The 17,039-nt window shown below is 40.3% G+C and overlaps 1 protein-coding gene across 10 annotated transcripts in view; it reads left to right on the forward strand.

Moving 5' to 3' along the window:
* ENTPD4 (ectonucleoside triphosphate diphosphohydrolase 4) overlaps window positions 1-17,039 on the forward strand; it is a 39,634-nt gene that overhangs the window by 15,589 nt on the left and 7,006 nt on the right. For 9 of the 10 annotated variants that reach the window (XM_019941286.3, XM_019941293.3, XM_019941287.3 and 6 more), the window contains 6 exons: window positions 655-805; window positions 1,554-1,657; window positions 10,175-10,234; window positions 10,517-10,671; window positions 12,264-12,430; window positions 15,726-16,050. In XM_019941286.3, the coding sequence (XP_019796845.1) occupies window positions 655-805; window positions 1,554-1,657; window positions 10,175-10,234; window positions 10,517-10,671; window positions 12,264-12,430; window positions 15,726-16,050 (962 nt within the window). The remainder of the gene's footprint in view (window positions 1-654; window positions 806-1,553; window positions 1,658-10,174; window positions 10,235-10,516; window positions 10,672-12,263; window positions 12,431-15,725; window positions 16,051-17,039) is intronic. The other variant, XM_019941295.3, reaches the window with a different exon arrangement.

A 17,039-nucleotide genomic window follows, 5' to 3' on the forward strand; every position in this document is an offset into this window, starting at 1 on the left:
TTGATCTATATGTCTGTTTTTGTGCCGGTACCATGCTGTTCTGATTACTGTAGTTTTGTAATACAGTCTGAAGTCAGGGAGTGTGATACCACCAGTTCTTTTCTTTCTCAGGTTTGTTTTGGCTGTTCAGAGTCTTTTGTGTTTCCATACAAATTTTTAAATTACTTGTTCTAGTTCTGTGAAAAATGATAGGGATTGCATTGAATCTGTAGATTGCCTTAGGTAGTGTGGTCATTTTAACAGTATTAATTCTTCCAGTCCAAGAACACAGTATATCTTTCCACCTGTTTGTGTTGTCTTCAGTTTCTTTCATCAGTGTCTTATAGTTTTCAGAATACAGGTCTTTTACCTCCTTAAGTAGGTTTATTCCTAGGTATTTTGTTCTTTTTGATGTGATGGTAAACGGGATTATTTCCTTAATTTCTCTTCCTGATAGTTCGTTGTTAGTGTATAGATGCAACAGATTTCTGTATGTTTATTTTGTATCCGGCAACTTTATCAAATTCATTGATGAGCTCTAGTAGTTTTTTGGTGGTGTCTTTAGGATTTTCTGTGTGTAGTATCATGTCATCTGCAAACAGTGACAGTTTATGAAGAAGCATACCTTATAAGCTAAAGGATCAACTTGTTAACATGAGTGTCCTTTTTCTGTAGGCATTTCAGAGTTCGCTACCTCTCCAGAGAAAGTCAGTGATTACATTTCTCCGCTCTTGAACTTCGCTGCAGAGCATGTACCACGGGCAAAACACAAAGAGACCCCTCTCTACATTCTCTGCACAGCTGGAATGAGAATCCTCCCTGAAAGGTGATCCTTCCCACGAGGGCAGGGCCAGCCAGCCTGGTGGTGGTATTGGCTGTGGTGGGTTTTCTCCCTCTTCATCCCCCTCATCTCCCTCCTCCTTGTCTTCCTCTTCCATCATCATCATCATCAAAAGGAAGACATTAAAAATTCTTTTTTCAAATCTGGAGTAGTCCCAGACCTATTCCCTTAGTCAGAACTCACCAAATATCTTTTAATGTACTTATTTATGACTATAAATAGTAAACTGTAAAGTTGTCATAAAAAAACTGATTTTCTATTTTATTAGTTTAAGGATTGTTTGCAGTTGTAGTTTTACATTTCGGAATCACATAATTTACACAACTTCTGAAAATTCCTTCTCTCTTTTTTTAACATCTTTATTGGAGTATAATTGCTTTACAATGTTGTGTTAGTTTCTGCTGTATAAGAAAATGAATCAGCTATATGTATACATATATCCCCATATCTCCTCCCTCTTGAGCCTCCCTCCCACCCTCCCTATCCCACCCCTCTAGGTGGTCACAAAGCACCGAGCTGATCTCCCTGTGCTATGCAGCTGCTTCCCACTAGCTGTCTATTTTACATGAAAATTCCTTCTTAAAATAAACAGTCTTTTCAATGAACTGCTTTGGTTTAAAAAAATTTTTTCACATAAGATATACCAGAGCCATAGGGTTTTTTTTTTTCTTTCTAAAACAGAAAAATTCAGGATATAATATATTGATATGTAAATTTCTGGATTGTCTTACAGTCAACAGAAAGCCATTCTAGAAGACCTTCTGACCGACATCCCCGTGCACTTCGACTTTCTGTTTTCTGACTCTCATGCAGAAGTAATTTCAGGGAAACAAGAAGGTCGGTATGTTAGTCTTCAACTTGAAATTTGGGAAGCTATTCCTTTAAGTCCTCCCAGTCTTCCTCACGTACGCTTTATTAAAATTACCCTTAACATCTTAAAATTTGGGAAACCATGCCTTCAAATATTATAATTTTTAAATGGAAAAATCAGTTTCTTACATGACTGGTCTTTATAATCCAAACATTAAGCGATTAAAAAATAACTTGGTTTGTCCTCATCACATTTAGGAAGGATATTTTGGACTTGTTTTGATAGAAAAGCTTTGTGTTCCTTGCCTAAGTTGTACAACTTTCTGGAATTACGATAATTACTGGACTGTTGGAACCTTCTACTGATTTACTTGTTAGGAAGGGGAAATTATTCTTGACTTCGATACACTGAGGAAATGTTCTGTTTTCAAAGAAATAATTCTACTTGAGAATGAAAGGGCAAATCACTGAAATTATTTGGGGAATAGCTTGCTAGAAATGGAGGCCAAAAAGCATTTATTTCAAAATCACCTATCATTTCGCCAATAATTGGGCGAAATTCACATATTGCCGTCAAGCTGTTTATAGACAAGTAAGGTACACAGTTAGCTGCTTATATAAGGCAGAGTTTTAGATGCCATAAGGAAGATAAGGAAAAACTATCATGGAAATTTGAAAGAAGGAGACTTTTTTTTTTTCCTAACTAGGAGCATCATGGAGAAAGTGACATTTGAACTAGGCCTCAAGGGATAATTATAAACACAGCATGCCAAATCATGGTAAGGCTAGGACTCTGAGAGAGGGATAGGAAGCTCATTCTAGGCAGAAGAAATGATTTGAGTCAACACAGGTCGGAAAAGCTGCACTATGGACAGAGGAATAAAAATATTTTAATTTGGTGGGATGATGGCCCTTTCAAAAGGTTGTGGTAATATTAAAAGTTGGATAGGTCTTGGTGATGTCAGTATCATGGTGGCGTGCATGGTTCCTTTTCTCTCTCTCCTTTGATTTACAATTAATTGGACATCCATAACCAAAAAAAAGTGCCTCTGCACAGCACACTAGGACACCCAAGAGATCAACTCATCAGTGCCCAAGAAAGTGAGTGGATTGGACCTCAGAGGAAGCTACAGAGCCAGGCCAGGAGCAGCAGGGCTGGCAGTGGGCCAGCACGACCTGTGGCAGAGGTGGAGGGTGAAGGTGGTAAGCTGGGGTGGGGAGTTTACCTGGCTGAGTATTGCAGCTGGAGGGACTCTGTGAGGAGAGACCACAGCAACCTGGGGCAGAGAAAGAAGAGAGAAGAAGGCAGAGAGAGCTGAAAGAATGAGTTTCTTGCTGTCTGCCCTGGTATTCTAGCAAGAGGACAGCCCACAGACCTCTGGGACTCCCCCACCTCCACTCAAGGACCCTCTTCTGGGCTATGGCACACTCAAAGCCCCAGGTACTAAGCACACATCTCCCCACCTCTGTCACCATCCATTTTTTTCCCTTTCCACTGGCTTTTTTTATGTTCATACTCCCAACCTTAGTGATGAGTCAGCTTAGGTAAGAAAAACCAAAAACTTGTGCTGTAGCGCCACCTTCTAAAAAACGCAACAAAGGCTTCTAGTGACCAGTGTGTTGAATTGTTAGAATGATAGTAAACAAAGCTTTACTTAAATAGGAAAGTCATTTGCTACTTCAAATGCAGTGACAGAGGCACTTTTCATCAAACACTATGAAAAATCAAAGCAGTGTGATATCACAAAAAGAAGAAAAACACTTTTCTAGCAACAGAACTTAAAGACATGGAATATTGCAGTCTAACTGGTAAAGAATTCAAAATAGCTATTAGGAAGAAATTCAACGAGGTACGAGAAAACTCAGAAAGGCAGTACAGTGATCTCAGGAATAAAATTATCAAGCAGAATAACTTAGCAAAGAGATTGAAATTCTAAAAAAGAACCAAACAGAAATTCTAGAGCTGAAGAACTCAATAAATGAGATGAAGAATGCATTAAAAAGCATTGAAAGTAGAGCACATCAGATGAAGAGAGAATAAGTGAGCTCAAGGGTAGGAATATAGAAACGTTTCAGGTGGAAGAGGACAGAGAACTAAGATTTTTAAAAAGTGGAGAAACCCTGTGAAAACTATCAGGCTTCATTAGAAAAGCCAACGTAAGATGAATGGATATCCTAGAAGGAGAAGAGAGAGAGAAGGGAGCAGAGAGAATTCAGAGATATAATAGCTGAGAACTTCCCAAACCTGAGAAAGGAACTGGATATACAAGTCCAAAGGCTGATGGAACACTTCATTATTTCAACATGAAAGACCTTATCCAAGAAACATTATATTAAAACTGTCCAAAGTCAGTGATGAAAAAATTTTAGATGCAGCCAGGGAAAAAAAGACAGTAACCTACAAAAAAAAACCCATTAGGCTATCACCAGAGTTCTCTGGAGAAATGCTATAGGCCAGGAGTGGAATGACATATTCAAAGTATTGAAAGATAAAAATTGCCAACCAAGAATACTCTATCCAGTAAAGTTATCCTTCAGATATGAAGGAGAAGTAAAGGCTTTTCCAGATAAACAAAAGCTGAGGGAGTTCACCACCACTAGACTACAAAAAATGTGGAAAGGAGGTCTTCAAGCTGAAGTGAAAAGATGAAAGTACACAAAACTCTAATTAAGGTGATAAATGGAATTAGAAAACTAAATCTTTTTTAGAACGGTATATTAAACAATTATAGCATAAAGGTTAAAGGAAAAGAGCATTAAGAATAACTATAGGTACTACAACTTGGTAACAAAATTGCAGCATTAAAAGAGAGAATTTGTGACATGAAAAATATAAAAGGGGAAAAGTAAAAGGATGGGACCTTTACAGGCAAATGAAGATAAATTGTTACCAGCAGAAAAAGGACTATTTGTGAGACATTTTATGTAAACCTCTTGGTAACCACAGAGTAAAAATCCGAACAGAGATAAGTAACATAAAAAAGGGGGAAACTAAGCAAATCACCATGGAAAACCACGAACTTTCAAAGGTAGACAGAAACAGAAGGAAAAAGAAACAATGGAGAGACAACCAGAAGGCAAAAGATTAAATGACAGTAGTAAATCCTTACACATAAATAATTAAATGTAAATAGATTGGGCTCACCAATCAAAAGGCACAGAATGACTAGATGGATCAAAAAAAAAAAATGACCCAACTATACACTGTCTACAGGAGACTCATTTCATCTCTACAGACACACATAGGCTCAAAGTGGAAGGATAAAAGATGATATTCCAAGCAAATAGAAACCAAAAGAAAGCTGGCATAGTTATATCAGACAAAATAGACTTCTAGACAAAAAGGATAACAAGTATCAAAGAAGATGCTTGTATAATGACAAAGAGGTCAATACATCAAGGAGATATAACAATTGTAAATGTATATGCTCCCAACGCCTGAGCACCGAAATATATTAAGCAAATACTGACAGGTCTTAGGGGAGAAGTCGACAAAAATATAACAGTAGTAAGGGCTTCAGTACCTCGCTATCACCAGTGGATAGATTGTCCACACAGAAAATCAACAAGGAAACATTGGAATTGAACCAGGACAAGCAAACTTAACAGACATATACAAAACAATTCATCCAAAAGCAACCAAATACACATTCTTCTCAAGTGCACATGGAACGTTCTCCAGGATAGATCATGTGATAGGACACAAAACAAATGTTAGCAAACTTAAGAAGATTGAAATCATACCAACTATCTTTTCTGACCACAATGGTATGAAACAAAAAATCGGCAACATGAAGAAAGCTGGAAAATCTACAAGTACGTGAAGACTAAACAGCATACTTCTCAACAACCAGTGTGTCAAAGAAGAAATCAAAAGAGAAATTTTAAAATTACAATAAGTCCCCTACATATGAACGAGTTCCATTCCGAGAGCGTGAAGTCCAGTTTGTTCATAAGTCCAACAAAGTTAGCACAGGTACCCAACTAACACAATCAGCTATATAGTACTGTACTGTAATAGGTTTATAATATTTTTCACACAAATAATACATAAAAAACAACAAACACAAAAAATAAAGAACATTTTTAATCTTACAATATAGTACCTTGAAAAGCAGTAGTATGGTACAACAGCTGGCATACAGGGGCTGGCGTGGAGCGAACAGGCAAGAAGAGTTACTGACTGGAGGAGGGAGAGGAGGTGGGAGATGGTAGAGCTGAAGGATTGTCAGCAATAGGAGATGGAGGGCAAGCTGCAATGTCACTCACATCTGACATTGATGGCACAGGTTCTGGGCTTGAAATAAAGATACTGTACTGCTGTATTCCATACAGTACTGTACAGTAAAGTGCACAAAAGCACAGCTACTTGAAAAGGATGCACACACATGGCAGTGTATGCCAGACGTGAATTAACTTATGTGATTGCACATGCGAATGCATGCTCGCATCTTTGAAAGTTCGCAACTTGAAGGATTGTAGGTAGGGGACTTACTGTATCTCAAAACAAATGAAAATGGAAATACAACATATCAAATATTGTGGGATGCAGCAAAGGCAGTTCTAAGAGGAGAATTTATAGCAATAAATGCATATATTAAGAAATTAGGAAGAGTTCAAACAACCTAACTTTGCACCTTAAGGAACTAGAAAATGAAGACCAAATTAAGCCAGAAGTTAGCAGAAGGAAAGAAATAATAAAGGTTAGAGCAGAAATAAATGAAACAGAGACCAGAAGAACAATAGAAAGGATTAACAAAACTAAGAGCTGGTTCTTTGAAAAGATAAACAAAATTGACAAACCTTTAGCCAGACTAAGAAAAAAAAGACTCCAAGTTAGAAATGAAAGAGGAGACATTACAACTGATATTACAGAAATACATAGAATCATGAGACTACTATGAACAATTATATGCCAACAAATTACATAAGCCAGAAGAAATGGATACATTTCTAGAAACACACAACCTTCCAAGACTGAATCAGGAAATAGAAAATCTGACCAGACTGGTAATCAGTGAAGAGATTGAATTGGTAATCAAAAAACTTCAACACAGAAAATTCCAGGACCAGATGGCTTCACTGGAGAATTCTACCAAGCATTTAAAGAAAACATCAATCCTCCTCAAACTCTTCCAGAAAGGAGCAGGGAACACTCCAAACTCATTCTACAAAGCCAGCATTACCTTGACACCAAAACCACATAAAGATACCACAAGAAAAGAAAACTGTAGACGAACATCCTGATAAATATAGCTGCAAAAATTCTCGACAAATCAACACAATATTAGCAAACTGAATTCAAGAACACCTTAAAAGGATTATACACCATGACCAAGTGGAATTTATCCCTGGGATACAAGAACAATTCAACATATGTAAATCAATAAATGTTAATACATCAGTAAAATGAAAGATAAAAATCACTTCATCTCAACAGATGCAGAAAAAGCATTTGACAAAACACAGCATCCTTTCATGGTAAAACAAACAAGCAAAAACCCTTAATAAATTGGGTGTAGAAGGAACATACCTCAACATAATAAGGGCCACATATGACAGACTCACAGCTAACATTATACTCAACGGAGAAAAACCAAAAGTATTTCCTCCAAGATCAGGAATAAGACAAAGATGCCCACTCTCATTACTCCTATCCAATATAATATTGGAAGTCCTAGCTACAGCAGTTAGGCAAAGCAAAGAAATACATCTAAATTAGAAAAGAAGTAAAATCGTCACTATTTGCTGATGATATGTTCATATATAAAGAAAATCCTAAAAACTCAAGTCAAAAATATTGATTAATTGTTGCATTAATCAACTATTTCAGTAAAGTGGCGGGATGCAAGATCAACATACAGAAATCAGTTGCATTCCTTTATGCTAATGATGAGGCATCTAAAAAAGAAATCTAGAAGATGATCACACTCACAGAAGCACTCAAAGTGTAAAATACTTAGGAATAAATTTAACCAAGGAAGTGAAAGATCTGTACAATAAAACTAAAAGACGTTGCTGAAAGACATCAAAGCCATAAACAAATGGAAAGATGTCCCGTGTTCATGGATCAGAAGAATTGATATTGTTAAAACGGCCATACTACTCAAAGCCGTCTATAGATTGAGTGCAATTCCCATGAAAATACCAAAGACATTCTTCACAGAAATAGAAGAAACAATCCTAAAATTTGTGTGGAACCACAAAGGACCCCGAATAGCCAAAGCAATCGTGAGAAAAAAGAAGGCCAATCAGGCATCTGGGTTTCAAACTGTACTACAAAGCCATAGTAATAAAAATAGTATGGTGCTGGCACAAAAATAGACATAGCAACCAATGGAACAGTACAGAGCCTGGAATTAAATTTGGGCATATATGGTCAACTAATATTTGACAAGGGAGCCAAGAAAGCTCAATGGATAAGAGACAGTCTCTTCAACAGATGATGCTGGGAAAACTGGAGAAACACATGCAGAGCAATGAAATTGGACCCCTGTCTCACACCATTCACAAAAATTAACTCAAAACGGATCAAAGGGCCTCCCTGGTGGCGCAGTGGTTGAGAGTCCGCCTGCCGATGCAGGGGACACGGGTTCGTGCCCCGGTCCGGGAAGATCCCACATAGCACGGAGCGGCTGGGCCCATGAGCCATGGCCACGGAGCCTGTGCTCCGCAACGGGAGAGGCCACAATAGTGAGGAGCCCGCGTACCGCAAAAAAAAAAAAAAAAAAAAAAAAAAACGGATCAAAGACTTAAATGTAAGACTCAATACCGTACAACTTCAATAAGAAAGGAGGAAGCTCATCGATTGGTCATGGCAATGTTTTTTTGGATATGACACCAAAAGCACAAGCAACAAAAGCAAAAATCAACAAATGGGCTACATCAAACTCAGAAACTTCTGTACAGCAAAAGAAATAATTAACAAAATGAAAAGACAACCTACAGAATAGGAGAAACTTTTTGCAAACCATCTATCATGTAAGTGGTTAATATCCAAAATATATAGAGAACTTATCCAATTTAATAACAACCACCCAAAAAATCTGATTTCAAAATGGGCAGAAGAACTAAGACATTTTCAAAAGAGGATGTCAGAATGGCCAACAGGCACATGAAAAGATGCTCCACATCACTAATCGTCAGGGAAACACAAGTCAAAACCACCGTGAGCAATCACCTCACACCTGTTAGAATGGCTCTCCTTAAGAAGATAAGAGACAACAGGTGCTGGTGAGAATGTGATCGAAAGGGCACCCTTATACATTGTTGGTGGGAATGAAAATTTGTCCAACACTGTGGAAAACAGTATGGAGGTTCCTCAATAAAATAAGTTCCCAATAAAAATAGGGCTACCATACGATCCAGCAATTCCATTTCTGGGTATATGCCCAAAGGGAATGAAAATAGAATTTTGACAAGATGCATGTACTCCCGTGTTTTTTGAAGCATTATTCACAATAGCCAAGATACGGAAACAACCCAAGTGTTCATCAACAGACAGATGGATAAAAAAAGATGTGGTAGACATACACAGTAGAATCTTACTCAACCATGAGAAAGGAGGAAGGATATCCTGCTATTTTTGACAACATGGATGGACCTTGAGCGCATTCTGCTGAGCGAGTTAAGTCAGAGAAGGACAAGTGCTGTATGATATCACTTATCTGTGGAATCTGAAAAAGTCCAACGTGTAAAAAGACAGTAAAATGTCGGTTACTAGGGGATGGGGTCAGGAGATAAGACTGATGGTGTTCAAGGGTAGAAACTTGTAGCAGTGGGTAAATAAGCCATAGACAGTTAATGCACAGCGTAGTGAATATAGACAGTAATACTGTACTATAATGATGTAATGTGATAATGATATCGCTACAAGGGCAATCATATTACGATATATAAACGTATCAAAGTAACACACTGTACCCCTTAATTTACACATTGTTACATGCCAAATTTATTCAGTTAAAAACAAGTTGGACAGGTCTTGAACTGTTGGGCTGTGGAGTTTGGACTTTGTTCTGTAGATCAGCCCAGCAGAGGATAGCATGGGTTGGAGTGGGAGAGTAGGGGCAGGAAAGTCAATTAGATCTCTGTACCAGCTTAAATCAAGGCAGTAATGAAAATGGGTGAAGGTCCGATGTAGAAAATGTTACAAAAAGAGAATCAGACTTGGGAACTGAGTGAAAGTGTGAGCTAAAAGAATGGAAGGGTTAGAGTTCACTTGTCTTAAAACCTTGTACTTGATAGGTTTAACCTCATAAAAAGTGAAAACTCCGGTATTTCCAAACAACCTATAAATTTCAAAGGAACAGGAGTGTCTAGGGAATTATATTTTCAACCCATGCAAATGGTATGAAACTACAAAATTAAAAGCTGAGAGTTCTTGGGAAATGACTAGGAAAAGGTAATACATCAACAGAAATGTATTTTTTCAGATAACGTTTTCACAGCTTATCAGGGAATGAAATAAATGTTTGCACTGACTGCAGTGATCAGGATTATATAAAATATTTTTAAACTTCACTCTTCTTATAACGTCTCTAGGTGTGTATGCTTGGATTGGCATTAATTTTGTCCTTGGACGATTCGAGCATATTGAAGATGGTAAGTATCGTGTTTCCAGCAAATGTATCTAACTGGAAATTGCGGCTTTTTCTATTTCATGCAAAGCATAAAAAAGGAGCTGAGTGTTGTGACACAGCTGGGTGTGTAGGAGCAGAGTGGGAGGTGCTGCTGTGTCACACAGTAAACTTGATCTTAGTCGGGAGGAGCAAGCTGGGTCTGCCTAGATACACGTGAACCCACCATCAAAGCAGGATGACTCTTCACAAGATCCCGCTTCTCTGCATTTGTTCCATTCCAGTGGATGTTTCTTGTTCTTTCCAGATGATGAGGCAGTTGTGGAAGTTAACATCCCTGGTAGCGAAAGCAGCAAAGCCATTCTCCGTAAAAGAACAGCCGGTATTCTCGACATGGGAGGCGTCTCAACCCAGATAGCATACGAAGTCCCCAAAACTGTAAGCTTTGCCTCCTCACAGCAGGTTATTATCTGTACAAATTTCCTTCTGTTTGGTTTGATTTTCATTTAACATGTCTCCATCCATTTGTGTTTTGTTTTCTGAGTCTGAACACATCTTTACTGTGCTTGCTGAGGGTACCACCTTCACAGCCCAGGAGAAAGGAGACAGGAGGAAACCAAGGCAAACCTCCACTAAGCCGTTTGTGTTTGTTCATTGAAGTCAGCTGGTTTGTTTTCTGAACTTACCAAGAATTTTCCTTTGGTGTGTATGTCAGCCACACACTTGAGTTTTTGTTTCTATTTCCAGTCACTTCTTTTCTCAACAGGTATTGTAAAACTCAATATAATAGTATCAGATTTCTTAAGTTATAATTGGGAGAAATACTCTTGTGTGTGGCTCAGACAGCTTTTGATTTTTCTGGAAAGGATAGAGGTTTGTATCCACCGCTTCCACGTTTCTGAACTCATGGTTTACTCTGTGATTTCTGCATATCCCCTTCGGTACTGTAGTTTCCCAGTAGGCTGGGTGGCCTTCTGTAGAGGGTGTCCAGATGCTTTCCTGAATTGCTCTATGTCTTTATTACTGTTTCCATTCAGCTATAGGTTAATACCTAGCAGAGTGAGTGGTTAGAAAAGAGTGGAGCTGGACAAGACTGAGCTGCATCGTCACCCTGTCCTCACTAGTTCTGGGACCTTCTGCAAGTCACTTAGCTTTTTCGAGCGAGCCTCTTCAGCTATACATGTGACTGCAAGTGCTTCTAACAGAGGGTTATCATAAGGCTGATTGCGATAGTGCATATAGTATATCTAATGGCCTGCTAGGCACCTCGTATCAGCTCAGCAAACATTATTGAAGTATTTATTAAGCTCCTTAGAAAATGCTTTGTAAATTCAAGTATTACAATTTGTGTTTCCTGCTTCCCATCCAGACACGCCTCTAGAAAGTATTACACTCTTTGTACAAAGTCATGTTTTCCCCTCAAATAAAGTAAGAAACTCATAGAAAAGTAAGTTTGGAAAAAAATTTCCCATGGATGCATCATCCAAAAAAATTACTGTTAGCATTTTGGCACATTTCTCTTTATTCTTTTTGGTCTGTTTATAGTGTTTAAAAATATGGTTGTTATAATCTTAGTGTTTGTACAATTTTTGTCCTTTATTTAGCAGTGCATAAGCATATTCCTCCATAAACTTTATTACCATTATTAACTAACCCCTACTTGAAATTATATATATAGATGACTTCCAGTTTTTTCTGTCACAGAATTGCAAAGGACATCTTTGTGTATAGAGACTTTTCAATGTTTAGGATTATTTTCAAAGCACAGGATTCCATGAGTAGATTTACTAGATCAGAGGATACGAAACCACATTGCCAATGTCCCTTTTCAAAAAGTCCTATCAGTGTCACAAACGTGCAGCCCATCTGAGATTTCTTAAGTCAGGATTGTCGGATTGAATTAGGAGGGATGCTTAGAAGGACCCTTGGGAAATGCAGATGCAGAAATTTTTGCTCCTTTTTGACAAGAATTTTTGTAGATCCCTCTTTTTGACAGGAGGTAATTGTTTTTGTATTGCTTAAAATACTGACGTTTGTGATCCTTACGTCTGTAGGAAGAAGTAGCTAAGAACTTATTGGCCGAATTTAACTTGGGATGTGACGTTCACCAAACTGAGCACGTGTACCGCGTCTACGTGGCCACGTTTCTTGGGTTTGGTGGCAATGCTGCTCGACAGAGATATGAGGACAGAATATTTACCAGCACAGTTCAAAAGAACAGGTAAAGCCCCTTCCATTGCTCGGTCGTCACCTTGAAACCGCGGTTTGTCCTCACAGAAGACATATCCAGGCCAAGCAGGGAGGCCTCAGTCAGCAGAAGCATATGAGCACGGTTAGCTGTTTATTGCCCCGCCCGCTGAGCTGGAGAAGAAATGAAAGGGCAGCAGGATCCTGCCTTTGGCCCCAGCTCACCCGCCTCCAAAGAAGGCTCTCGTTCTCTCAGACCCATGGCTCCCCTGCTGGATTAGAGGTTTCAATTTCAGGATATTAAAATACTTTCGAACCCTGGGTGATGCTATTCCAGATTGCAAAGTCCTGCGGAAACTCAGCACCTGGGCCACTCAGGTGTCCTGGAGGCCCCCAGGAAACGATGATAGCGTTGAGTTACGGGATGTCCTGGCGGTGTCGTGGGAAACCAGCCTGGCAGTTATTTAGTGAATCAGACCGTAGTGAAGGAAGTTACTCACGAGAAAGAAACGATCTAGAAGTCAAAGTTAGTGATTGTAAACCTCTTTAGCAATGAAACTTCAAAAAATGAGTTCATGAAGAATTCTGGTATAGAAAATATGCAAAAACACTTTAACAGTTTAAGTTTATTTTATAAGTTTAAGTGTATACCAATTATTTATTTGAAATTAGTCCATAAGAACAGAAAAGCCATATGGATGAATAAAAAAATCTGAAATCTGGGGTTTTGTAAAATGGTATTAATTACTGTGCTTTGTTTTGTTTTGTTTTTGACTGCGCTGGGTCTTCGTTGCTGCACGTGGGCTTTCTCTAGTTGTGGCGAGCAGGGGCTGCTCTTCATTGCGGTGCATGGTCTTCTCATTGCAGTGGCTTCTCTTGCTTCAGAGCACGGGCTCTAGGCGCGCAGGCTTCAGTAGTTGTGGCACGCGGGCTCTAGAGCGCAGGCTCAGCAGCTGCGGCGCACAGGCCCAGTTGCTCCGCAGCACGTGGGATCCTCCCGGACCAGGGCTCGAACCCCTGTCCCCTGCGTTGGCAGGCGGACTCCCAACCACTGTGCCACCAGGGAAGCCCCTTTGTTTTGTTTCGACGAAACGATTTTGAGGAGAAAAATCCTGATTCATAGAAATAAATGATAGTGTATTTCCTTGATCTATTTTAATCTTTTTTGTTGTTGTTGAGGTATAGTTGACGTACAATATTATATAAGTTTCAGGTGTACAACATAGTGATTCAGAATTTTTAAAGGTTATATTTCATTTATAGTTATTTTAAAATAATGGCTACAATTTAATCTTAATAAGCCTGTGGAGGCCTGAACTTTACGAAAGGCCAAGTCAGAGCCATTCATTACCTCATTTTCCAGAAATTCACATGTGTGAATAGGAGAAGCAATAAAAACTGGTTCTTTGTCTGCTCCAGACGTTAACTGAATAGCGTTAGTTAAGAGAGATTAACTAGTCCCCGTTTCTTTTTTAAAATAGTATTTTACATAGTGCACTTTAGTATAATTATTTTTAGTAATAGTCTTAAAATAGAAATATTTTATAAGTGATGTTTAAATTAGAATTTTGGAGAAACACCTTCTTCTGCAACCCTAATTTTTCCTAATTGGTTTTAATGTCAAGAAGGTTATATAATGGACATCGCAGTGGTACTTTTTAATTTAGTTGTAGAGCAACTAAAAACTGTAACATGAAGTATACATTTGACTCATCTTGGACTTTTATAATAATTATAAATGTCCGTCATCACTTTTTACATGTGTCATGAATTGAGCCTTGAAATGCATTATTCATCCCTTGGCCATTAGTAGTGATGATGGATTTTTTTAAATTACTTAAACATTTTTAGTGCATTCTGAGTTGCCCTGATCTTAGGAATAAACAACTTGTCAGTTGAGCGGCAGGTAAAAAGTTGACTTGATGTCAGTGACTGAATATCAAATTCAGGCGCCTTCCTAATAGTTAAACACCTTTTAGGCCCATGGGATTTCCTGGTGTCAAACAGTAACATAACTCGAGCTGTTGTATGCTCTTTTCTACTTCTCAGTTGCTTAATGGTGGGGACACATAGTAGGATGACAGATGTGGACATTTCATCGGCAGGTGGTAAGCATAGGGCATTTCAGTGAACAAGTTAAGATTTCTGCAGGACTTCCCAGAGCCTGTAGTACGAGGGAAACTGTTATTTGCTGCAGTTGGGATCAATAGTTGGTTAACTTAAAAATTCAGTTAAAACAGAGAATCATAAAAATAGAATCAACCCCAAGCACTTTGTTTTAACTTACGTATTCATTTGCCAATCTTTTGCTCTGGACTAAAGGCTTTTCTTAGGCTATTTCTCTGGCAGGCACTGCACCCACTCATCCTGATGTCATTTTGGCTTTCTTTAAAGGATACCAGGGCCTTAAAGACATCTGTGAAGCAATTCGATACCAATTTCGTCTAGATTTTTATTTATTTTTCCCAACTTGTTTTTCTTTTAATCCTGTTAACACCTAATTTGACACTGGTTTTCTAGCGATCTGCCTTTATTATATTTTTCTAAGCCATCTAACCTTAGCTTTAACAGCACCAGCGACTTCTTGTCACGGTCACATTTCATCTGTATATAATTAAAATCACAAGCACTAGTGGCAGAAACGGGACTGGGAACAGCACAGTGGTGGGCGTTGGACTGCAGTGAGCAGGACACTGGGAGGAGCTTCTTAACCACGGACCCTCAGCAGCCGTGGACACCAGCCTGCATCACAGGGCACGGAAAGCGTCAGTAATCTGACCAAGTCACAGTTTCACTGGACCCCGTTCAGCTGTCTGCTGTACGCACATGTGTATCATCAGTATCCAGGAGGGGCTTGAGTCCGTGTTTTCCCAACTTAATTTTTCCGTAACCCTTTTTTTTTTTTAAGAAGATGTTGGGGGTAGGAATTTATTAATTTATTAATTTATTTTTGGCTGTGTTGGGTCTTCATTTCTGTGCGAGGGCTTTCTCTAGTTGTGGCAAACGGGGGCCACTCCTCATCACGGTGTGCGGGCCTCTCACTATCGCAGCCTCTCTTGTTGCGGAGCACAGGCTCCAGACGCGCAGGCTCAGTAGTTGTGGCTCACGGGCCTAGTTGCTCTGCGGCATGTGGGATCCTCCCAGACCATGGCTCGAACCCGTGTCCCCTGCATTAGCAGGCAGATTCCCAACCACTGCGCCACCAGGGAAGCCCCCGGAACCCTTTTGTGTTCCATAGGGCAGAGTTTGAGAAACACTGACTTGCAGCCACTTTTTTCTTCACACAGTTTTCTGTTGGTCTCGTGATGAAGTTTCTCTTTGCCCTATAGGCTCCTGGGGAAACAGACTGGGCTGACTCCTGATACTCCGTACCTGGACCCCTGCCTACCCCTGGACATTAAAGATGAAATCCAGCAGAATGGACAGACACTGTACCTGCGGGGGACGGGAGCCTTTGACCTGTGCCGAGAGACCATCCAGCCTTTCATGAACAAAACAAATGAGACGCAGACCTCCCTCAATGGGGTCTACCAGCCCCCAATTCACTTCCAGAACAGTGAATTCTATGGCTTTTCCGAATTCTACTACTGCACTGAGGATGTGCTACGGATGGGGGGAGACTACAGCGCTGCCGCGTTTACGAGAGCTGCGAAGGTAACCACCCAGGAAGCCAGGGTAGATGGCGACGGGCCCAAGTCCAGAGCAGGGCGAGGGGGAGGGCGAAGGCTGTGTGCAGCACCTCGGCAGCCCTGCTCCCTTGGTTGGGCCGGAGGAATCGTCACAGCAGAAGCAGAAAGTCCCCTGTGAGACTGCACTGGCCATCAGTGGCTTCCAGATGACAGTCTTTTATGTGTAATAGTGTAATTCTGATCTGACAGTTCCTCGCAGCTTCCGACCCTTTGTTTTCAGGACCCCTTCTCTCTTGTTCTCCCTGCCTCCCTGACCCTTTCCTAGGCTCTCAGCCTTGGTGATCCCATACTTCCTCCCTTGGTCCTCTGACCTTCAGGCTCTTGGACGGTCTCATCCGTGTTCGTGGTTTGCTGCTGCCTCCCAGGAGGAGGCTCTGCATCTGCCTGCCTAGCGCCTGCTAGATTTCACGACTGCAGACAACCCCCCTTTCTCTTCATTCTGTTCTGCTATGTTGTCTCGGTCATGGCATCACTAAACCATCTAGTTCCCCTCCCCCAAACCCAGGAGGTACAGACTTCTCCCTGTCACTCCTCCATCCCTCGCTGTACACCCCATAATAGCAGTCATCGAGCGTGTCATTGTATGTCATACATTTTCTCAGAGCCCTGCTCTCCCTACTTTCTGTCCTACCCTCGCCGTCCCAGCCCTGGCCGCTCTCTGTCACCTGCACTATGCAGGGGCCTCCCCGTGGTCCTTCTGCATCTGGCCCCCCTCTGTGGTTCATCCTCCACACCACTCCCAAGTGTTCTGTCTGAAACCCAAGTGCAGCCACCTGCTCTCCTATTGAAAGTCTTCAGTGGCTTTCTCTTGCTTCCAGGATGAATTTCAAATGCTTTAGTGTGTCCTTCCCACGCTGTTGCCTCATCTCCCCGCCTAGCACTTGATACTCTAATCGTATCAGACATCTGTTCATTTCCCTCCCATCTGTGCTCCCTCCCATCTTGTCTTCGTCC

This window comes from Tursiops truncatus, chromosome 6, assembly GCF_011762595.2.
Source record: "Tursiops truncatus isolate mTurTru1 chromosome 6, mTurTru1.mat.Y, whole genome shotgun sequence".
Classification (NCBI taxonomy): Eukaryota; Metazoa; Chordata; class Mammalia; order Artiodactyla; family Delphinidae; genus Tursiops; species Tursiops truncatus.